We start from the raw sequence: 16544 nt of genomic DNA on the forward strand, positions 1-16544 counted from the left end.
GCGCAAACAACCATTGCTCAAGAAAGCGGGGATCATCGAGGCCAGAGGGCGCAGTGCGACAAAAGGACATTGACGTGGATCAGCAGCTCTAGCGTCGTGGCCCCGGTGAGCAGAGCCCCAATCGGAAGAATTGGCTTGATCACAGCTTGGCCCCGTGGACCACTGACTGTCTCTGCCTTCCAGACCCCCGACCCATCCAGCTTCAAGGTCCATGCCGGTAGCCATCGCGTTGCGCATGCCTCGCAGGGCTTGCGTTACCTCTTCCCCCCTTGACACAACCGGCTTCTAGGCTAGGGCTCACTGCAAGCCTCGTTACAGATCAGAGCCCGAGCCCTGGACTGCGGTATCGCGCTTCTCACCCACCGCCCGCCCACGCCATCGCATCGCATCGGCATCCTTCGCGAGCCACGCCACAGGCGGTTGATAGATCTTCGCGATATTTCTCTCACAGCTTCAACACAGCCTCCTCCGCATCATCAGACCGTGACAGAGACTTCAAAAATAGCTTCACAACCCGAAACACTCGCTATATGACAACTCATGCATTGGGGCAAAGCAAAAGTGAGCCCTGCATTCGCATGTTTCATCGCTCACCGGTGAGCAGCAGTCGCCTTTGCTTGTTTTCACTGTTACACGCCCGTTGGAAACTGGCACTCTGGACCAGCCACTCACTCGGTGATGGAAGAATCTCAGAGTTGCACCGGGCACTACAATCGACACCTCTATCATGGTATGATGGGGTAATTTTCGGGGAGAGTAAGCGGTTTGACTGCCAGGGATGCGTACCTTACGCCCACTAGTCTTGGTACTTATCCTCGATCCCCTAATGTCAGACCCAAATCCCGCCTGCCAGTTCCAGATCGACCGGCCCAAACGTCTATCTCGTCTGGATCTGGAAAGTTGGTTGAGTCAGCACTTGTTTCAATGTTGTCGGGTACAGTAAACTAGGTTTGAATAAAGATGCTGACCCAGGAGTTGATGGAAAGCCACATTTGTCCCATGAGTCTAGGCATGGCCAAGATCGCAAACACTAGGGATTTCACGCATTTCTTCACCAGTATCGCCGATGGATTTCAATTCGTCGTGTCTGGACCACAGTTATCAAGATTTCGCAAAAGGCTCAGGGATGCCAAGGAACGCCAACCAGTTCCAGGCCAGTTCTAACCCAGTCCAGGCAGGTCCAGTTACAAACATTGGGCATCAGGAATACCTTATTGCTTCTCGCAAGGCATTTGACTGATACCAGACCGGCATTTAGACGGTCATGGGAAGGTTGGGGCGGGTGGAGGTGGGCCGGCGCAGCCCTGCAGACGATCGTTCTCGTTCCCCCAGAGCGCCCCTTTCCTGGCGAGTTTCGACGTTCAGAGACAAGTCTCAATGGGTTCGGTTCTGAAGCAATAAGGTGTGACCGACGCGCGCGGTATCCCCACTCGTCTAGGGTCGACGACATGGGTTTGACACCAAGTCGATTTTGGAACAGCTGAACATGAGGCTTGAGCCACGTCCAACCGAGCCATTCCAAATCACACCCAGTCTTCCCCAGGTCAAGGACAGTAAAACAACTATTCACGAATGAAGAGCGCCACCCACGTTTCAGACAAGGCCACATCAACCACGGTCCCGTGTTGATACAAAACCCCTCGAAATGTCTCCGGACATGACCGTCAACGGTTGCAATTCACGCACACCGAAACCCTCCGGATGCCACTAACTAGCTATGTACTGGCCGCTGTCACTTGGGGCTTAGCATCGATCGGCAAGGGCTACAGTAGCTTGCAGATTGAATTGTCGCTGCCTACATAAGTCGATCGATACCTGTTTGGTGTTAACGTTCAGCGGCGATTTACCACTAGCTAGCTCATCTACTGGTGTCTGGCCTGCCAAGGAACGCTCATGACATAACGCAGGGCTCTGTGTTTCTTGTCATGAGTGCAAGCGAGCTGAACACCAAACATGATGCTTTGTCATGCCGCCAGCGTCAGATGCATCCGTGGAACGCCGAAATCGGTTGCAAGATGGCTAATGCTGCACGACAATTAGGGCACGTCCGGTCAGGCACTCTCAGCCTTGAGCTGAGAACCACTACAGTCTAAACGGGATATTGGTTATGCTATATTGGTCCCAATACGAAGCTGGAACAGTGATGCGTCTGCCGGGATCCAAGGTCGATGAGAATACCAGGTCAGGGGAACCGCAGAAGCAGGTCAGCACAGATGTTTACGCCCGGTAAGTTTGGAACATGGTGCCTGGGCACGTTTCATGATCGTCTACACATGAGATCCTGCGCCATCAGGATGCGGTTCTTGGAAACGGGACTGCGGTAGTTCGGTGTGTCGTTGTAAGTCTAGCTCTGATGGACTTGACCAGAGTCCCCACCAGATGCTGAACGCCTCACAAAGATATTGCATATAGGTAGTACCGAGAATCCTTCATCCTTTTGGAAAATCAGCCACGGGGATCTTCATCCTCCTGTGTTAAATCATCTCTTGGGAAGGTGTTTAAGCAATATGGAGTGGCCCTTGCGAACCTTCCTACGCTTCACAATTGCCCATTTCCTGCGACGAGGAGATTCATAGTGGGACGATCCACTAATCTACAATTCACCCTTGGCTATGATACGGCATGAAGAAATAGCAGTACTGGCAAATGGTGTGACGCCTGGAGTGATAATGGAGCTATATGAAGTGGCAATCATGAGGGGCTATGGGTTCATTGGGAATGGAGCATGGGGCTATTTCCATGTGATGAAGCACTCGATGAGGGCTCCTGCGCATCCTTTGTGTCGCCTCCAAGAGCACACGCAATGCTTCTGGGCTTCGAATTAGCCAGGCGCCAGAACCGCCAGTTGCGTTCAGGCCCTGATCGCAAGAAAAGGGGGCTCATTCTTGAGGAAATCTGCCTTGGGCAGTCTCTGCTAAGCTTGGATGGTGTGAGTGATGTCGTCTTGGGAGGAACTACGGCGTACTTTACAGCCAAGGAGACGGAACTAAGCGTATCCATTTATGGACTCGATTGGAGAGCTTGGTTTGCCATGTTCATCGATATTGACAAATAACAGGCCAGGAGCTCTCTAGAAAGGTTGAAAAGTGAGCAGGAAGGCAAGGAGGGACATTGGTGATATCTGGGCACAGCGTCTATGACAGCAACTCGTAACGGGATAGTCTCAAGGGCTCTAGGCTTGACATGGTATCACGAGACTGGTGCATTGTCAATCGTAGAATGCAGTGTTGGTCCAAGGGAGCATAGAAACGTAGACCAATCCCTAAGTTGCGCCATGCATGATGCGGCAGTACTGCAGTTCTCAATACTAATCAACTCAAGCGCCTTGGGAAGAGATTCGACAGACTTGAAAACCCAGGGGCATTGCATAGAAACCCTAGACTGCAGAGCGAAGTCGGCGGTGCTCACCATGATCTTGGAACTCGAGAGTAGTCCCTGAAACGAGAAAGTATTTCCTCGTGGAGGGGGTGCCCAGCATTTCCGAACTCGACTAGTATGATAAGCCCCTCTGAAGGGAACCGCTATGATCATTCTCTGGAGTTAGTGGTTGCCGGCCTGTTTCGTGTGTCACTGAACGTGTCCGCTGCCTTGGGTTTCGATATCGTGTGTATTTCGTCATATATATTTCTCCATAGCCACCAATACGACTGTAGAGGCACGGGTCTCTATCATGAGCTGTTGACCTGGGGTTAGGGCAGTTTAAAGCTACAAATAAAGTCTTACGCAAGAAGAAACACGAAATCTCGATGGAGTATTGGTCGCGTGAGCTGTCTTTGTTGAGGTGTGGGTGTGCACACTACGGCAATACATGACTTCCGGCATTATGTACGAAAATTTCTGGGGTGCTTGGGGGCGGGGGGGGGTAAGTTGCTCTATTTCATCTTTTCCTCTTGAGGAAGTTATCCTCACCAAGTCTGTCTGATGGGCATGTAATGCCTCTGTCTTGATCACCAACTCGCACACTTAGGCGTGAAAGACAGATAAGGCATCCATGGATATTACAGACAACTTGGACCCAATATGTTTATACCTTATAGTATTAGAGAATTCCCCTCATCTTGGACATGCCATCATCTATTTCCCATTCCGAATAGGAGGGGCGGTGCTCCCGTCCGAAGCTGTGCCATTCGAGAGTATAGGGTAAGCGACTTGACCATATCACCATGTCATTGATCGCGACCTGATATCTAAGCTCATTTCAGTTTCACATGCTGCGTTTCGTCTTTATGGCGTCGCGGACCACGAGTTTCTCGGCCTTATTATCGGATCTCGCCTTATGCGAGAGCTCTACCACGTTTTGTGGCTTGAGCTCGCTTCAAACAGTTCTTGTTCGTCTACACTTTGCAGTGAAACTATAAGAAACAACAAAGCAGGCAAGGCAAAGACGCGGTCTCACAAGCAAAAAAAAAAAAAGAAGACGAGTTACATTAAAATCTGTACATACAATATCGTGGTCATGAGATAAAGCTTGTGATATCCGACTGGCAGATGTCAAGAATGTATCTTATGTAATCCATCATCTTTCACTCTCGTGTCTCCCTTGACCGCATGATCTCTCATTCACACCCGAAAACGAGAACGTCTTTTGATAAAAATAAAAAAAACCCAACATTTACTTGTTTGACACGCGACAAACGTGTTCTTTCATCTTTTTACGGACACGGTTGCTCGTTGAAAAAGAGCGCAGAGTTCAAGACACTTCAGCGCCGCTGGTTGGTACTTGGGCTCTATTAGCGACGTAGAGTGGTCACCAGGCAGCGACCGCCTCTGCCCATAAAGACCAGCGAACAACAACAACAACAACACTAAGGAAAAGCTGGTCAAGAGATAGAAGGAAGAAGAGGGAAAGAAGAAGCTCACGTCTCAACCGCGACAACGAAAAAGCGCAACTCTACTGAAGAATATACACCCATATCTCACACATCCCAGCTACACTCGCACACACACCCTGGAAAACCCCTCCCCCGCCATGTCGTCCTTCTTCGTCGAGCTCTGGGAGGGCATCTTTACGCCCGGCCCGACGCCCACCCTCCTCAAGGCCGCCAACGGCTCCTTCGCCGCCCTCCAGCTCGTCCTCCTCATCCTCCTCGTCGCAACCTACAACATCCACTGCCTCGTCCTCTCCATCCTGTGCGCCGGCCTGTGGTGGAGCGTCAACTGGTTCGCCGCCGAGCTGGCCGTCGCGCAGCGCGAGCAGCGCGAGAAGGAGGAGAGGGAGAAGCGCGAGGCTACCCGGGACGATACAACCACCGACGACGAGACCGAGACTGAGGTTGAAAAGGCCTCTTCCGCCCCAGCCGCACCCGCCGCTGCCGTCCCGAGCAAGGCGCCGCCTGCCAAGGATCCCACGACCCTTGATGCCGCCGCCGCCGCGGGGTTGGAGCCCGTCGAGCCAAAGGGTGAGGTGACGCAGCGCGTCGCTGCTGGTGGCACTCATTCGAGCGTCAGCACTGAGGACGAGTGGGAGAAGGTGTCCGAGGCCGAGAACGAGAAGGACAAGTAGAAGACTTTGCTGGGATGTGATGCGCGCATGCGCGTGTGGTGTGCGCGTTGGCAGCTCAGCTCGTCAACGCCATGACGACGATGGATATAACAGGAAGCGATCGGAGATGACGGACGGCGGTGCAAGAGGCGCGACAACGGTGTTGTTGGGGATACCCTTTGCGAGATCTGTCATTTCTGCCTTGTACATGGGACAGCGTGGACGTATTCATTCATATTACTACCCTCAGACTTAGAGGCCATCTCTGGCCATATCTTGATCTTGATATATGATTCTAAGCATCGCAGCACCTCTATAGACGTGCTCCATCTCCCCAGCCAGACTCCGGTCCTGCCGCGTCTGGTTGCCCAGAGTATATACCTGTTTTACCTTCCCTACCTATGCGCTATTATACCCAAATCCAGTACGACAATTCGAAACTCTAGATTGCTGACACCATGTCTATACAAGACATCCTCTTGCACTGTAAATACCAAAGCTATAGATCTTTCAGCTTCCGCGTTACATGCGCCGCGACCAAGCTGCTCATGGCGCCGATGAACAAGCAAACCGCAATCGCATTTGGTCCAGTAGGATCTGACGGTTCCTTCGAGTCTCCAGCCAGCTCAGGGCTTTTGCCTGGCTCCAAGATGGAAAACACGATGGTGGAGATGAAGGTTCCGACAAACTGTGGTAGTGTCGTGTAGATGTTGAGAATACCAAAGTAGATACCTGATAGCTCGCCCGTCGACGCTGTAGGAGGTGAGTCGCCGGGCCCATGCCCTAGACGCAGAGGAGCCTCATCCGAGTCGAGTTCTGGCAGCTCGATATCGGGCTCGTCCGAGATGCGACGATATGTGCCGTCGGCACCGGCGCCACCGCTGAGTTTGTTGACCTCAACGCCGAGAAAGGCGGATGGTGCCCACATGGCGAGTGTCCACGGTCTGTAATTTACTCATGAGTATGAAAGCACAACACTTAAAGGGGGTCTGTCACTCACATGCCGCAGAGACACACTAGTGCTGTCGCGAATCGGAAGCTCGTCGCAAAGGGCGCCAAGGACATGGCGCCAGCAAACATCAAGTGCCCAATCATCCATGCAGTGAGTAGACTCGGCTTCACCTTGTTGAAGCGTGTCAAGAAGCCTGCGATGGCCTGGGGCGGCCGGTGAGTATACGAATTGTCTTCAGGCGACTGCACAAACATGGGCAGCACCCAAGCCCCGACAAATGTGATGATGGAGTAGATGACGAGCGCAGTGCTGCCAATGCGCCCAATCGCTCCAAGAGTATCCTTGGTCTTTCTCGCGTCGGCCGGCACATCGTAGCGGAAGTACGTCTCGCCTACCCATGTGGTGCTGTAAAAGAGAAAGGGGAACCAGCCGATCCACGCCCAGAACTGGGCCCAGCAGATGGATTGGATTCGAGGAGGAAGGTTAAGCAGCGTTGAGTAGATCTGACGGAAGACCTTGAACCGTCCCTGATGCTGTGTAGGCTTGGATGAGATCAATATGCGCTCTGTGACGGCCCAGCATGTGAGAGCTGTGGAGGCTAGGATGGACACTGTCGAGATGACAGTGAGCTGCTTGAACTGCGTAGAGCCGAGCGTGGTTCCAAATATTTGCACCAGGTCAACAGCTCCAGCACCATAAGCGATCATGTGGCCGATGGCAGACATGCGACTCGCTATAGGAGAAGGCGTCAGCTATGCATGCATATCAAGTAGAGTTAAACCTACACCAAGCTGCGCCCGACTGTTGCTTATCCAATGGTAGAGTATCGACGACGAGACTCTTTGCGCATGACATGACTGAATCTGTTAGCAAGAAGACACAAACATTACGTATGCTGAGAGCACCAACCAGCGTTGATGGCAAAGTCCACAACATAGATGGCCAGAACAGCTAGCACTATTGTAGGACGTTTCGCCCCCTCCTCGTCTTTCACCACCCATCCCACAATCTCTCGTGTGAAGCCAAGGATGAGAAGGTTAATGGCGACAATTATAGAGCCAATGACCATGAGCGGTCGTCGACGACCCCATCTTGACTTGCTCTCGTCCGCAATGACTCCGACGATGGGCTGGACCACGAGGCCGGATAATGGACCAGCAATCCAAACTAGAGATGTGCTGCTCTTGCTAAGGCCGAGGTTAAGCAGATACGGCGTGCAATCTATATGTGCGTTAACAATTGATCGCTTAGCTAGGAATTGTAGACTCACATGTCATTTCAACGCCCCATGTGAAGCTGAAATAGGCGATACGAGTTAGCAACTCAGACTCTATAGGTGGTATCATGACAAAAAGACACGTACGTCACGCCAATGGTGATAAAGTTCAACAACACCATTCGCACCGCCTCGGTGTTGCCCTTGATCGAGGGCGTCCCGGACCAGCTCGCCATGTTGGCTGGGTTATATCTTTCGCGCCTGTAATCCTCGCTGTCCCTGTCGAAGCTGTCTTCGCGATCGTCGCTCGTGTCGAATTGCCGGAGGGCACGGCCGTTATTGGCCTCGGCGCTGGAGGAAGACGGTGTCTCTATCGGAGGGGAAGCTTCCCTGGAGGAGCGCGACACGTCAATGGACAAGACCGAGGCAGAAGGCGAAGGCGTTGCTGAAGGCGTGGCCACGAACGAGAATGACGACGATGGGGAAGACGAGCGAGCGGCGGATGCTGAAGGGACGACGAGGTGCGTGCTGGACGGGGCCCGTCGAGGGTTCTGATGCTGTGGTTGCGACCGTGAGCGCTGGTTCTGTTGCTGCTGAGACTGAGGCAAAGTCTGAGGTTCAGAGTTGCTACATTGCTGCTCGTCAAGTTGCTGATGCTGTTGCTGCTCAGGTTGTTGCGGGTACTCCCCATGGCCCCCCTGCTCTTGCGGCGAGCTTGTCGCGGGCATTTCGTGTTGTGTGGGTCATGGAACGGAAGCAAGAGTAGACGGGTACCTTTTCTTACGTAGCTTGTACCAGGGTATAAATGAAGTGAGAGGAAGATGAGGACAGAGAAAAACAAGGCTTGGCAGATTCTAGAGATAATGAATCCTTGGAGGAGAAGGCTAGATCTATTTCTGTTAGAAGGAAGGTGCGGTCTGACTCCGCTGCAACTCTTACTGTACCTAATGTAATGTACCTGCCCCCTTACTCTTGTTTAAGGGAGGGTGGCTAAGGAAGGTGGGATGGTTCTCGTTTCCCTTTTCGGTAGGCCCATCATCGGCTCCTGCCCGCCTGTAGTGGGCGGGCGGGAAGAGCCTCCACCAAAGTCTGGGGTTTTAGTTCAGAGTCACATGTCATCAGGAACAAGGTCTGGGGCAAGAGTCCACTTGGTGTAGATCTTTGCTACTCTATGGATATAAAACCTATATCATGACTTGATAGACTGTCTCGGCATTGGCAGGGTCCGTTGTTTCGATTCTACAGTACATTCCACCCATGGCCTTTGAAATATCCAATCTGTTCACCCGCAAGGAAGCTGGTTCTACCCTCATAGTCTCCTTGTCACGCACAACACCTCAAGTTTTGATAATCATTTATTGTTCTGGTATCTCATTCCAAACTCGGCTCACCATCCTCCTCCCTTGTCTCTTATGCATGCCCTTCCTACTTTAATATGAGCCTGTAATATTCATGGTGCAATGCTAGCAATGCGAGCCCTGCCCGCCAAGTTTTCTCCTTGTTCCTCCACCCGCAACATCCGAAATCTTACATACGCTGTTGGTATTTTCTTCTGAACGCCGAGCTCCCTTCCTCGTCTCCTAGTCCTCGACACATGGATGCTTTCTTCCACCTCCCCCTGCTGTACTTGTACTTCTCGCCATTCGAGGACATTAAAGGAGAGCCAAACCACAATACACAAGTCCAAACAAATGAGAGCTCCTGAATCAAACCGCACACACAAACACAATAACGCAACTTCCAGAATAAACAAGGGTCAGTGTCTGATCCATGATGAAGCAAAGCAAAATGTGGTAAAGAAGATCAAGAAACCAAAAGGAAAGACGGTGACTCTCATCGCTGAGCGTCTTTCCTCCTCGTTGCGTTCCAAATCGCATGTCCGTGGAATAAACGCCCATAGCCCCCTCTTTAGTCCTAGTACATAACCTCTTTGATGCATTACGTAGTTCAATAGTAAAGTCAAGTCATCGCTTGCTTGCTTGCTTGCTGATGCATGAGTTGCAACTTTGCCGCCGCTAGAAATCGGCCAGCTTGGCAAAATGTTTCGACCAGATCCATCCGACCTGGTTACCGGGATCGTCCTGGTTCTTGGCCAACCAGAGCTCTCCTTTCTCCGCGATCACGTCGAAAATCTGGAACAAGAGTCAGCCAAGCCCCTTTGTCATCCCGTGAGCCGTTTACTTACCTCGCCAGCCTGATAAACCAGGTATGGGTAACCAGCTTCGTGTTTTGTCGTAGCAATGTTGAACTCAAATAACGATGCTGCTAGCCAGAGCACATTGTACCCATCTGCTGTCGGTCCCCGTTCCCGTGATGATGCACGGGACGACCGGGCGCTATCTTCCGGTCCGTCAGCCATCGGTAATGCTGAGTGGAAGAGGCCAGAAAACCGCCGCCCTTCCTGAGGCTGGTTCTGAGAACTGTATGTGGTGTGCGAATCTCGGAGGTGGTGTGTGTTCGAGTCGGAGCTCTGTCTTGGAAGACCACCAGAATCAAAGCTTCGTCCCGTGCTTGGTCTCGTCGAAGCAGCAAAGGACCGTGAACTGCTTGGCATCTCCGGGGACAAGGGTGAGGCTGTGCCTTGCTGGTGATTGCTGATACCAGCATAATAATCACGGTAGTAGTACTGGTGCGGACTGGGGATGGTTCCCGCTCCAGCGCTGGTGGGCGACATGGTGTATGAGCCGCTGTGACGCTTGAGAACATCGGGAGGTGGGAGACCTGGTGCCTGTTCGCCATTGACGGAATGACCCCGGCCTCGCGAATCGTTCTCCGATGGGCGTGATCGGATCCTTAGGGACGATGCTTCATCCATGCTTCGTGTGGTTGATTGAGAGACTCTGCCACGATATGCAGGGTTGAGGATGCCAACATTGGCCACCTGCTCTTGTGCATATGGGAAATCTCGGTGGAAGGTAGCAACAACCTCCTTGAGGTCTGGCATGTCGGGGCAGTCGCCCAGCACCACCTTCATCTTCTCCTTCCAGATGCCGTACCACTTGGCCTGGATGTTGACAAAGTTGCCAAGACAAATGTTGCCGATCTTTTCTGTCAGGGCAGACAGTTTCGGAAGCTCCTTCTTGAGCGTGTCGTTCAGGGCCTCGTACTGCTCGACAAGCTCGTTTAGTTTTGAGTCGATGCTCTTGTTCGCACGCTTCAACTGCTCATATCGTTCAAAGTCCACGCGACGCTTTTGTCGCTTCTTCATGGCTAGTGATGGGTTGCCATATGCCTTGATAACATGTTCAAACGGCTCAATAACGTGCTTTCGAACTTGCGACAGCTATGACTTGTCAGCATGACTTCGCCGAGATGGCTCTTTTCACTTACATGGTCCTCAAGCGCAACCTTTTCCAAGTCCTGTATCGAGATGTTGAACTGAACCCACTTGCTCTCCAGCTCGGGATAGTTTCCAGGCTGGAGCCTCATGACTAGCTCAATCGACGACAAATACTGGAGAAACTCGTGAACATAGGCTGAAACTTGTCTCGTGTAGAATTCGACGTCCCGGAGCACGACCTGTAGTCGCAGATAATCGTCACCAAACTTCTCGTTGAGCTTGGCATAGTCGGCGTCCTCGGATTGGCGGCTGCCCGAACCCTGAAGCTTATCAACTCGTTTCCCAAATGCCCGCGCAAATCCAGCCTTGACGTCGGACTCTTTCCGTTTCCTTCCCACGATTTGCCCGACCAGTTCGAAGTTCTTCTTGGTTTTGTTGATCTCGATGATGGCTGTTTCGAGAATATCTTTGGCCTCAAGAAGGCCCTCTCGGTCGGGGTGATCCTGCGGCGTGTGTTGGAGAAGAGTCATGATTAGATTGGGGTATTTGGTGATGCGCTGCATTGGCTTGATGAGAAGGGAGTCCAAGTCCCATGCAGCTGTCAAGTCCTTGGCAACCTCATTGCATTCGTTCAGCCACACCTTGACGGTGGGATCTTGCTGGATCTGAATGAGGCGCTTTGCCGCTCCGTCACTGTTCCTCAAGAAGCCCTCATGAGCCAGCTTCATCTTTTCCATATTGGCCTTGAAAACAGGGCCCAGCGCGACAGTCCGATCCTTGCCATCATCGATATCCGCGGGGTTCAAGTGGCCAGGCTCCGACATGAACGAGCCCTCTCTGGAGAGATTCGAGCGGCGACCCTGCATTGCATAGACGGGCGAGACTGCTTCCTTGACTTGGGCGAAGAATGAAGTGTGGAATGAGATAATCTCATCCGTGTTGCGGAAAATGAGCTTCACAGTGTTACCGTCGAGCTTGGGGCATGCCTCGGCCGTCCCCTTGTAGATTTCTTCGACGATATTCATATCCCGAACGAATACGGCCTCAGTGTCGACAAGCTCCTTGATCACGTTTCGACGTTGAATCAGCCGCTGCTTTTCCTTTCCTGTCGGTCCGTTCTTGTCCTGTGCCTCGGAGGCCCCGTCACCGTTGAGCGTCGCCGAGTCAGCAAAATACTGGTTCTGTGTCCCCAGAGAGGCCGTGTCCATTGACTGAGGAGTCATCATTGTTGGCATATAATCTTCCGAGCCACGTTCAGAGTTGATGAATGTGCTTCCGCTTTGTGACTGCTCATAAAACACACCAGAAGCCCTTTGAGAGTTGCACGCTGAGCCAGATGTCGAGGCAGGGATAGGCGGGGGTTCGTGATTCGGTGACGGAAAGTAAGAGAAACTCTTGCTCGCCCTGTTGGAGAGATAAGGGACCGAGAATCCATCACCTGTATCGAGTTCCGGAAGCTGATGGCCTAGGTATGGTGATCGGCTCGAGTCTATCGAGGGACGGACTTCAGGCTGAGTACTGTGCATCTCCAGGGGTCGGATTGTTGGCCCTCGATCTCTGTGAATAGACATGGTTTCGAAGATTGTCACATGGCCATGGTCGCCAGTGTCATCCTCATCATCAATGTCCGGGAAAGCTGGAGAGCGGGTTGCAGGGGACACCTCGGCGCTATCGACCGTGTAGTCCGTCCATGCCGACTGTTGACTTGCTCGGTTGGGTGCAGACAGTGTCGGTACCATGAGATTCGTTGAAGACTCTGGGCGCTGATGCTCATAATGGGGGTATTCGTGATCGTCTGTGCCGTCAGCATCGAAGGATTCGCAGGTAGAAGCCCGATGAGAAGAAACCCGATCGTCAAATTGAGATTCCGACCTGCACTCTTCAGTTCTGTTGTGGTCATCCGTCTCCTCAGTGCAGGTATCGGTGATAGCGCCGTCATCCTCATGGTGATAATGCCCGACGCCCTCATCTGCCTCCGATTCTGTCTGACACTCTGATTCATAATCGTGCGAGATGCGAGGGAACGGTACCGTCTCTTCATGCTCCTCGGCTGGTCGCGGGTCCTCGTAGGGGGGATGAGATGGCAAGACGGCAATGGTAGCCTCGAACAGCGACTGATGCTCTGGTTGAGAGCGAACATCCTCTTCAAATACAGTGAACGCTCCCGGGATCACAGGCTCCTCAACCGCGCTGTGCCTCGGTGTTGTGTCATGGGAGTCCTGGATCGTATCGTGCGTGGTTCTCGGCTGTACTGGCGAATCGGGCTCATCGTGGAATGGGTACTGGTACTCGACCTTTGGAGGCGTGACAGTCCTCTGCGCCTGCGGGCTTGGTGGTTTAACAATGGTGATTGGCACTTGAAGCGGAGACAGGACGGGCCTTGGCGGTGTCGTCTGAGGCTCGTTATCGAACTGGGTCGTTTCTGACGTTGCTGACACTGCAGTTTGAGGTCGTTCTACAGCATCGGCGATAGGGCTGGGGGCGGGGAAGCTACCAGGGACGCCGAGTGTAGGTGAATCTGAATCTCGGACCACAGACTCAGCAGGTGGTGTCGGTTCTGGGCTTGCAATTGCCAGTGCAGCTGGAGGTAATGCTGCCGCAATGTCAACAGGACTCATAGTCGAGTCATCTATCGCTGGTGAAGGGTGCTCCTCGTGGGTATCCAGATGGGCCTGTCCGTGTGACACTCCAGGATCTATCACGTTCAAGGCATTTTGGACTTCTGTAGCTGTAGATAATTCGGGGGAACCAGGTTCTTGGATGACTGGTGGCTCCGGCATTGCATGGCTGTCTGGAATCGGCGGGACTGGCGGGATATCGGAGGTCGTTGGAGAGTCTACTGCATCTGGCTCTGGGGTCCGCGGTGATGTCCCTGTAGAGGCAGAAGCGGCAGCGGCGGCCTTTGCCTTTGCCTTTGCAGTAGCCTCCATATCCCTCCGCCTTCGCTCCGCTGCCTTCTGCCGTGCCTCGAGGGCCTGGCTCTCACGGATAGACTTAGTATACGCGAGTCGAATGTGTTCTCGCCGCTGTTCGAAATCGATCGGACCCACAGATATCTTTCGCCGTCGAGGGGATGGCTCGGCGATCTTGGACGGGGGGAAGGAAGGGGGAGCTGGGGACCTAGCCCTCTCTACTGCCCTCATTCGTGAGCTTGCCGTGGTGGCCACGGAAACAGGTTGTCGAGGTCGAGAACTCCTCAGGGGAGGAGAGAGCTTCGGCGGGGGAGCAATTATATTGGCCTGGAGCCGATTATTACTTGTTGGTGTGACGAGAGACCGAGGTGCCGCTTTTCGAGTGACGCCGCCCGGGGTGGGTGTCTTGGCTCTCGAAGTCGGTGTTTTCGCTCGGCTTGTTGGAGTACCTGCCCTTGATATTCGGCCATTAACCGTTGGTGGCCTTTTGAAGGTAGAGGGGGAGTTGGAGCGTGTCGATGAGGGTGTCGTATCGCCTGGGCTGCTGAGTTTTCTCACTGAGCGCGGTAGCTTGGACGAAGATCCACCTCCAGCGGCGGTATTAGAGGCGGTGCCTTTTCGAGAAGGCGTTTTGCGGGAGGGGGTAGGACCCGATTGAGATTTGGGAATATCGCTCTGTGACCGCGTGTGGCCTTTGTGAGCGGGATCCTGTGCAGGCTGGCCGTCAACACCGTCGCCGTTGAGGCTACGATACCAGGTGCTTGGGGACGAGGGCTCGGCGACATCTGGTGGGTCAGATAGGCTTCTCTGGTGGCTCCAGGGATGGTGTAAGCTGGATTCAGACGTCCTCCGTGGGCGGACGCCCTCAATTCCATAACCAGCAGTCAAGAGGTTTCGCTGCTCGGGGAGGATCTCGCCGAACAGCAAGCCTTGAGAACGAGATGGTGTGGGGGAAGCAGAAGTTGGTTGAGGTGGGGATTTTGCTGCTAGGTTGGTCATGGATTTGGAGGCATTTGGGTTTCCACTAACGCCGCTTCGTGGTTTGCCTATACGACTCGCAAAAGATTGTGAATTATTCGAGACCTGATCCTCGGCAACAAACCTGGACCTCTGAGAACGAGCTGACGAGGAGGATGCAGACGGACTATTTGACGTGCCGGAGCCGTCACGCAATGTCGAGTAAGACGTTGCACCGTTTCGCGGCTGTGTACTGGGGCCGCCGACATCCCGCCTAGTCTTAGCTGCAGCACCCGTATGCGCCGGGGCACGGGGGATTGAAGAAGGTGCAGCACCGTTTTGGTCGAACCGCTTCTTGAGGTCCCTCACGCTGGGGTGCGATGCAGTGGGCTTGTAGCCCGGGAGGGCGGGCCTGTTGTCGACGGGATTTGAGGCGGAACGCAGGTTGGTCCTGGTTGGGGAGAGAACGGGGTGCTTGGGGGTAGAGCCGTCACCGTTGGAGCGCAACGACGGGCGCGGGGTGGAGGCGGCCATGGGAAGTGTCTCGGGGTGGTTCTGGAGGGGGATTGCCCGGTAGCTCTTGTAAAAGTCGTCGGGATTTACGGGGGTGAAGGCATGATGGGCGTTTGCGGAGGTCGGGTCGAGGACGTCGTCGGCGTACGGCGCGGGAGGGTGGGAGTAGGCGCCGTGATAGTCGAGATGGGATGCAGGGGCGGCTGCGAGAGCAGGATCGAGGAGGTGATGCTCTGGGTGCTGATGATGGCGGAGCTCAGGGTCGTGAGGCAGCTGGCCCTGGAGGTAGGCCTGGGCTTGAGCGTCAGCGTCGCGGACGAGCCGGCGTTCGTGGTCGAGGTCGATGTCGCGGGAGCGATGGAGTCGGTGTCGTTGGGGATGGCGATGTAGGTCTGGGTGAGGCTCGAAATTGGGATTTCCAAGGCTCGAGCCGACGTCTTGGAGGTCCGGCTGGAGGCCCGCGTGGAGGGCCATATCCATGTCGTGGTCCATGGTGGCCTGAGCATCGGTCAGGCTCGTCGAGCGGAGCGACTGGTCGGGGGACTAGAGACCCATGCAGCGAGCATCGATGCGTTGGCGTTTGGACGTTGTTGGTGTGCGGGCGGGCGTTGGTGTGAGGCGTACTCTCGATAGGCGTGGGTGTATGTAGGTAAGGTAGGTAGGTGTAGGTACTGTACCGTAGGCAGCGTAGTGTAGGTCGGTGGGCGGGCAACGAGTGCGGTAGACCTGGTGACTGGGAGAATTGTAAACGGGCCTGGAGGGCGCAAGACAACCAGGGGGTGGGAGAGCGTCACCGGCTCTGGCAACTCTCACAGGTTCACAACTGTGGGAGCCATTCGTGGACGACAACGAGTGAGCAGGAGCAGGAGCAGGAGCAGTAATGACGGGATGGGGCCTGTCCACACCGTCCCAGGGACTCTAGGGGAGGGATGAAAATGGGAGTGGACACTCTCAGTGGAGGCAGCTGCTGGAGTCGGCCGTTACTCGTCATCCGTAGGCCAGCTTCTGCCAGAGGCTTGGGGGTCCAGGGCGATGACGGGGATGCTGGCACTTGAGCTGCAATGCAGCACAGCACAGCTTTGAGTGAGCAGGTCCGTGATGAATGGGCACGAGCTGCTGGAGGCGCAGATGAGAAATTGCCAGTATTCCGAGGGCACAGGGCAAGACAGCACAGGGCAATGTCGTATGAGGCTCGAGAATGTGTGGTTCTCAAGGGGAGGATCCTCGACGGG

At 54.0% G+C, this 16544-nt stretch overlaps 3 protein-coding genes across 3 annotated transcripts; 1 reads left to right on the plus strand and 2 right to left on the minus strand.

Annotated features, from left to right (window-relative positions):
- Nucleotides 1-4969: 4969 nt before the first annotated feature.
- NECHADRAFT_74710 (uncharacterized protein) lies at nt 4970-5503 on the plus strand (the record flags this gene model as incomplete). The annotated part of the gene is made up of 1 exon (XM_003053453.1): nt 4970-5503. The coding sequence occupies one exon, from the start codon at nt 4970-4972 to the stop codon at nt 5501-5503; it is 534 nt and encodes a 177-aa protein (XP_003053499.1).
- A 478-nt stretch (nt 5504-5981) lies between these two features.
- Nucleotides 5982-7886, minus strand: NECHADRAFT_30693 (uncharacterized protein; the record flags this gene model as incomplete). Its single annotated transcript, XM_003054171.1, has 6 exons — nt 5982-6426; nt 6483-7167; nt 7220-7291; nt 7344-7655; nt 7705-7730; nt 7798-7886. The coding sequence occupies 6 exons, from the start codon at nt 7884-7886 to the stop codon at nt 5982-5984; spliced, it is 1629 nt and encodes a 542-aa protein (XP_003054217.1).
- A 1779-nt stretch (nt 7887-9665) lies between these two features.
- Nucleotides 9666-15804, minus strand: NECHADRAFT_74712 (uncharacterized protein; the record flags this gene model as incomplete). Its single annotated transcript, XM_003054172.1, has 3 exons — nt 9666-9782; nt 9836-10933; nt 10981-15804. The coding sequence occupies 3 exons, from the start codon at nt 15802-15804 to the stop codon at nt 9666-9668; spliced, it is 6039 nt and encodes a 2012-aa protein (XP_003054218.1).
- Between the last annotated feature and the right edge of the window lie 740 nt (nt 15805-16544).

The sequence above is a fragment of the Fusarium vanettenii genome (assembly GCF_000151355.1).
Source record: "Fusarium vanettenii 77-13-4 chromosome 1 genomic scaffold NECHAsca_1_chr1_3_0, whole genome shotgun sequence".
Lineage (NCBI taxonomy): Eukaryota > Fungi > Ascomycota > Sordariomycetes > Hypocreales > Nectriaceae > Fusarium > Fusarium vanettenii.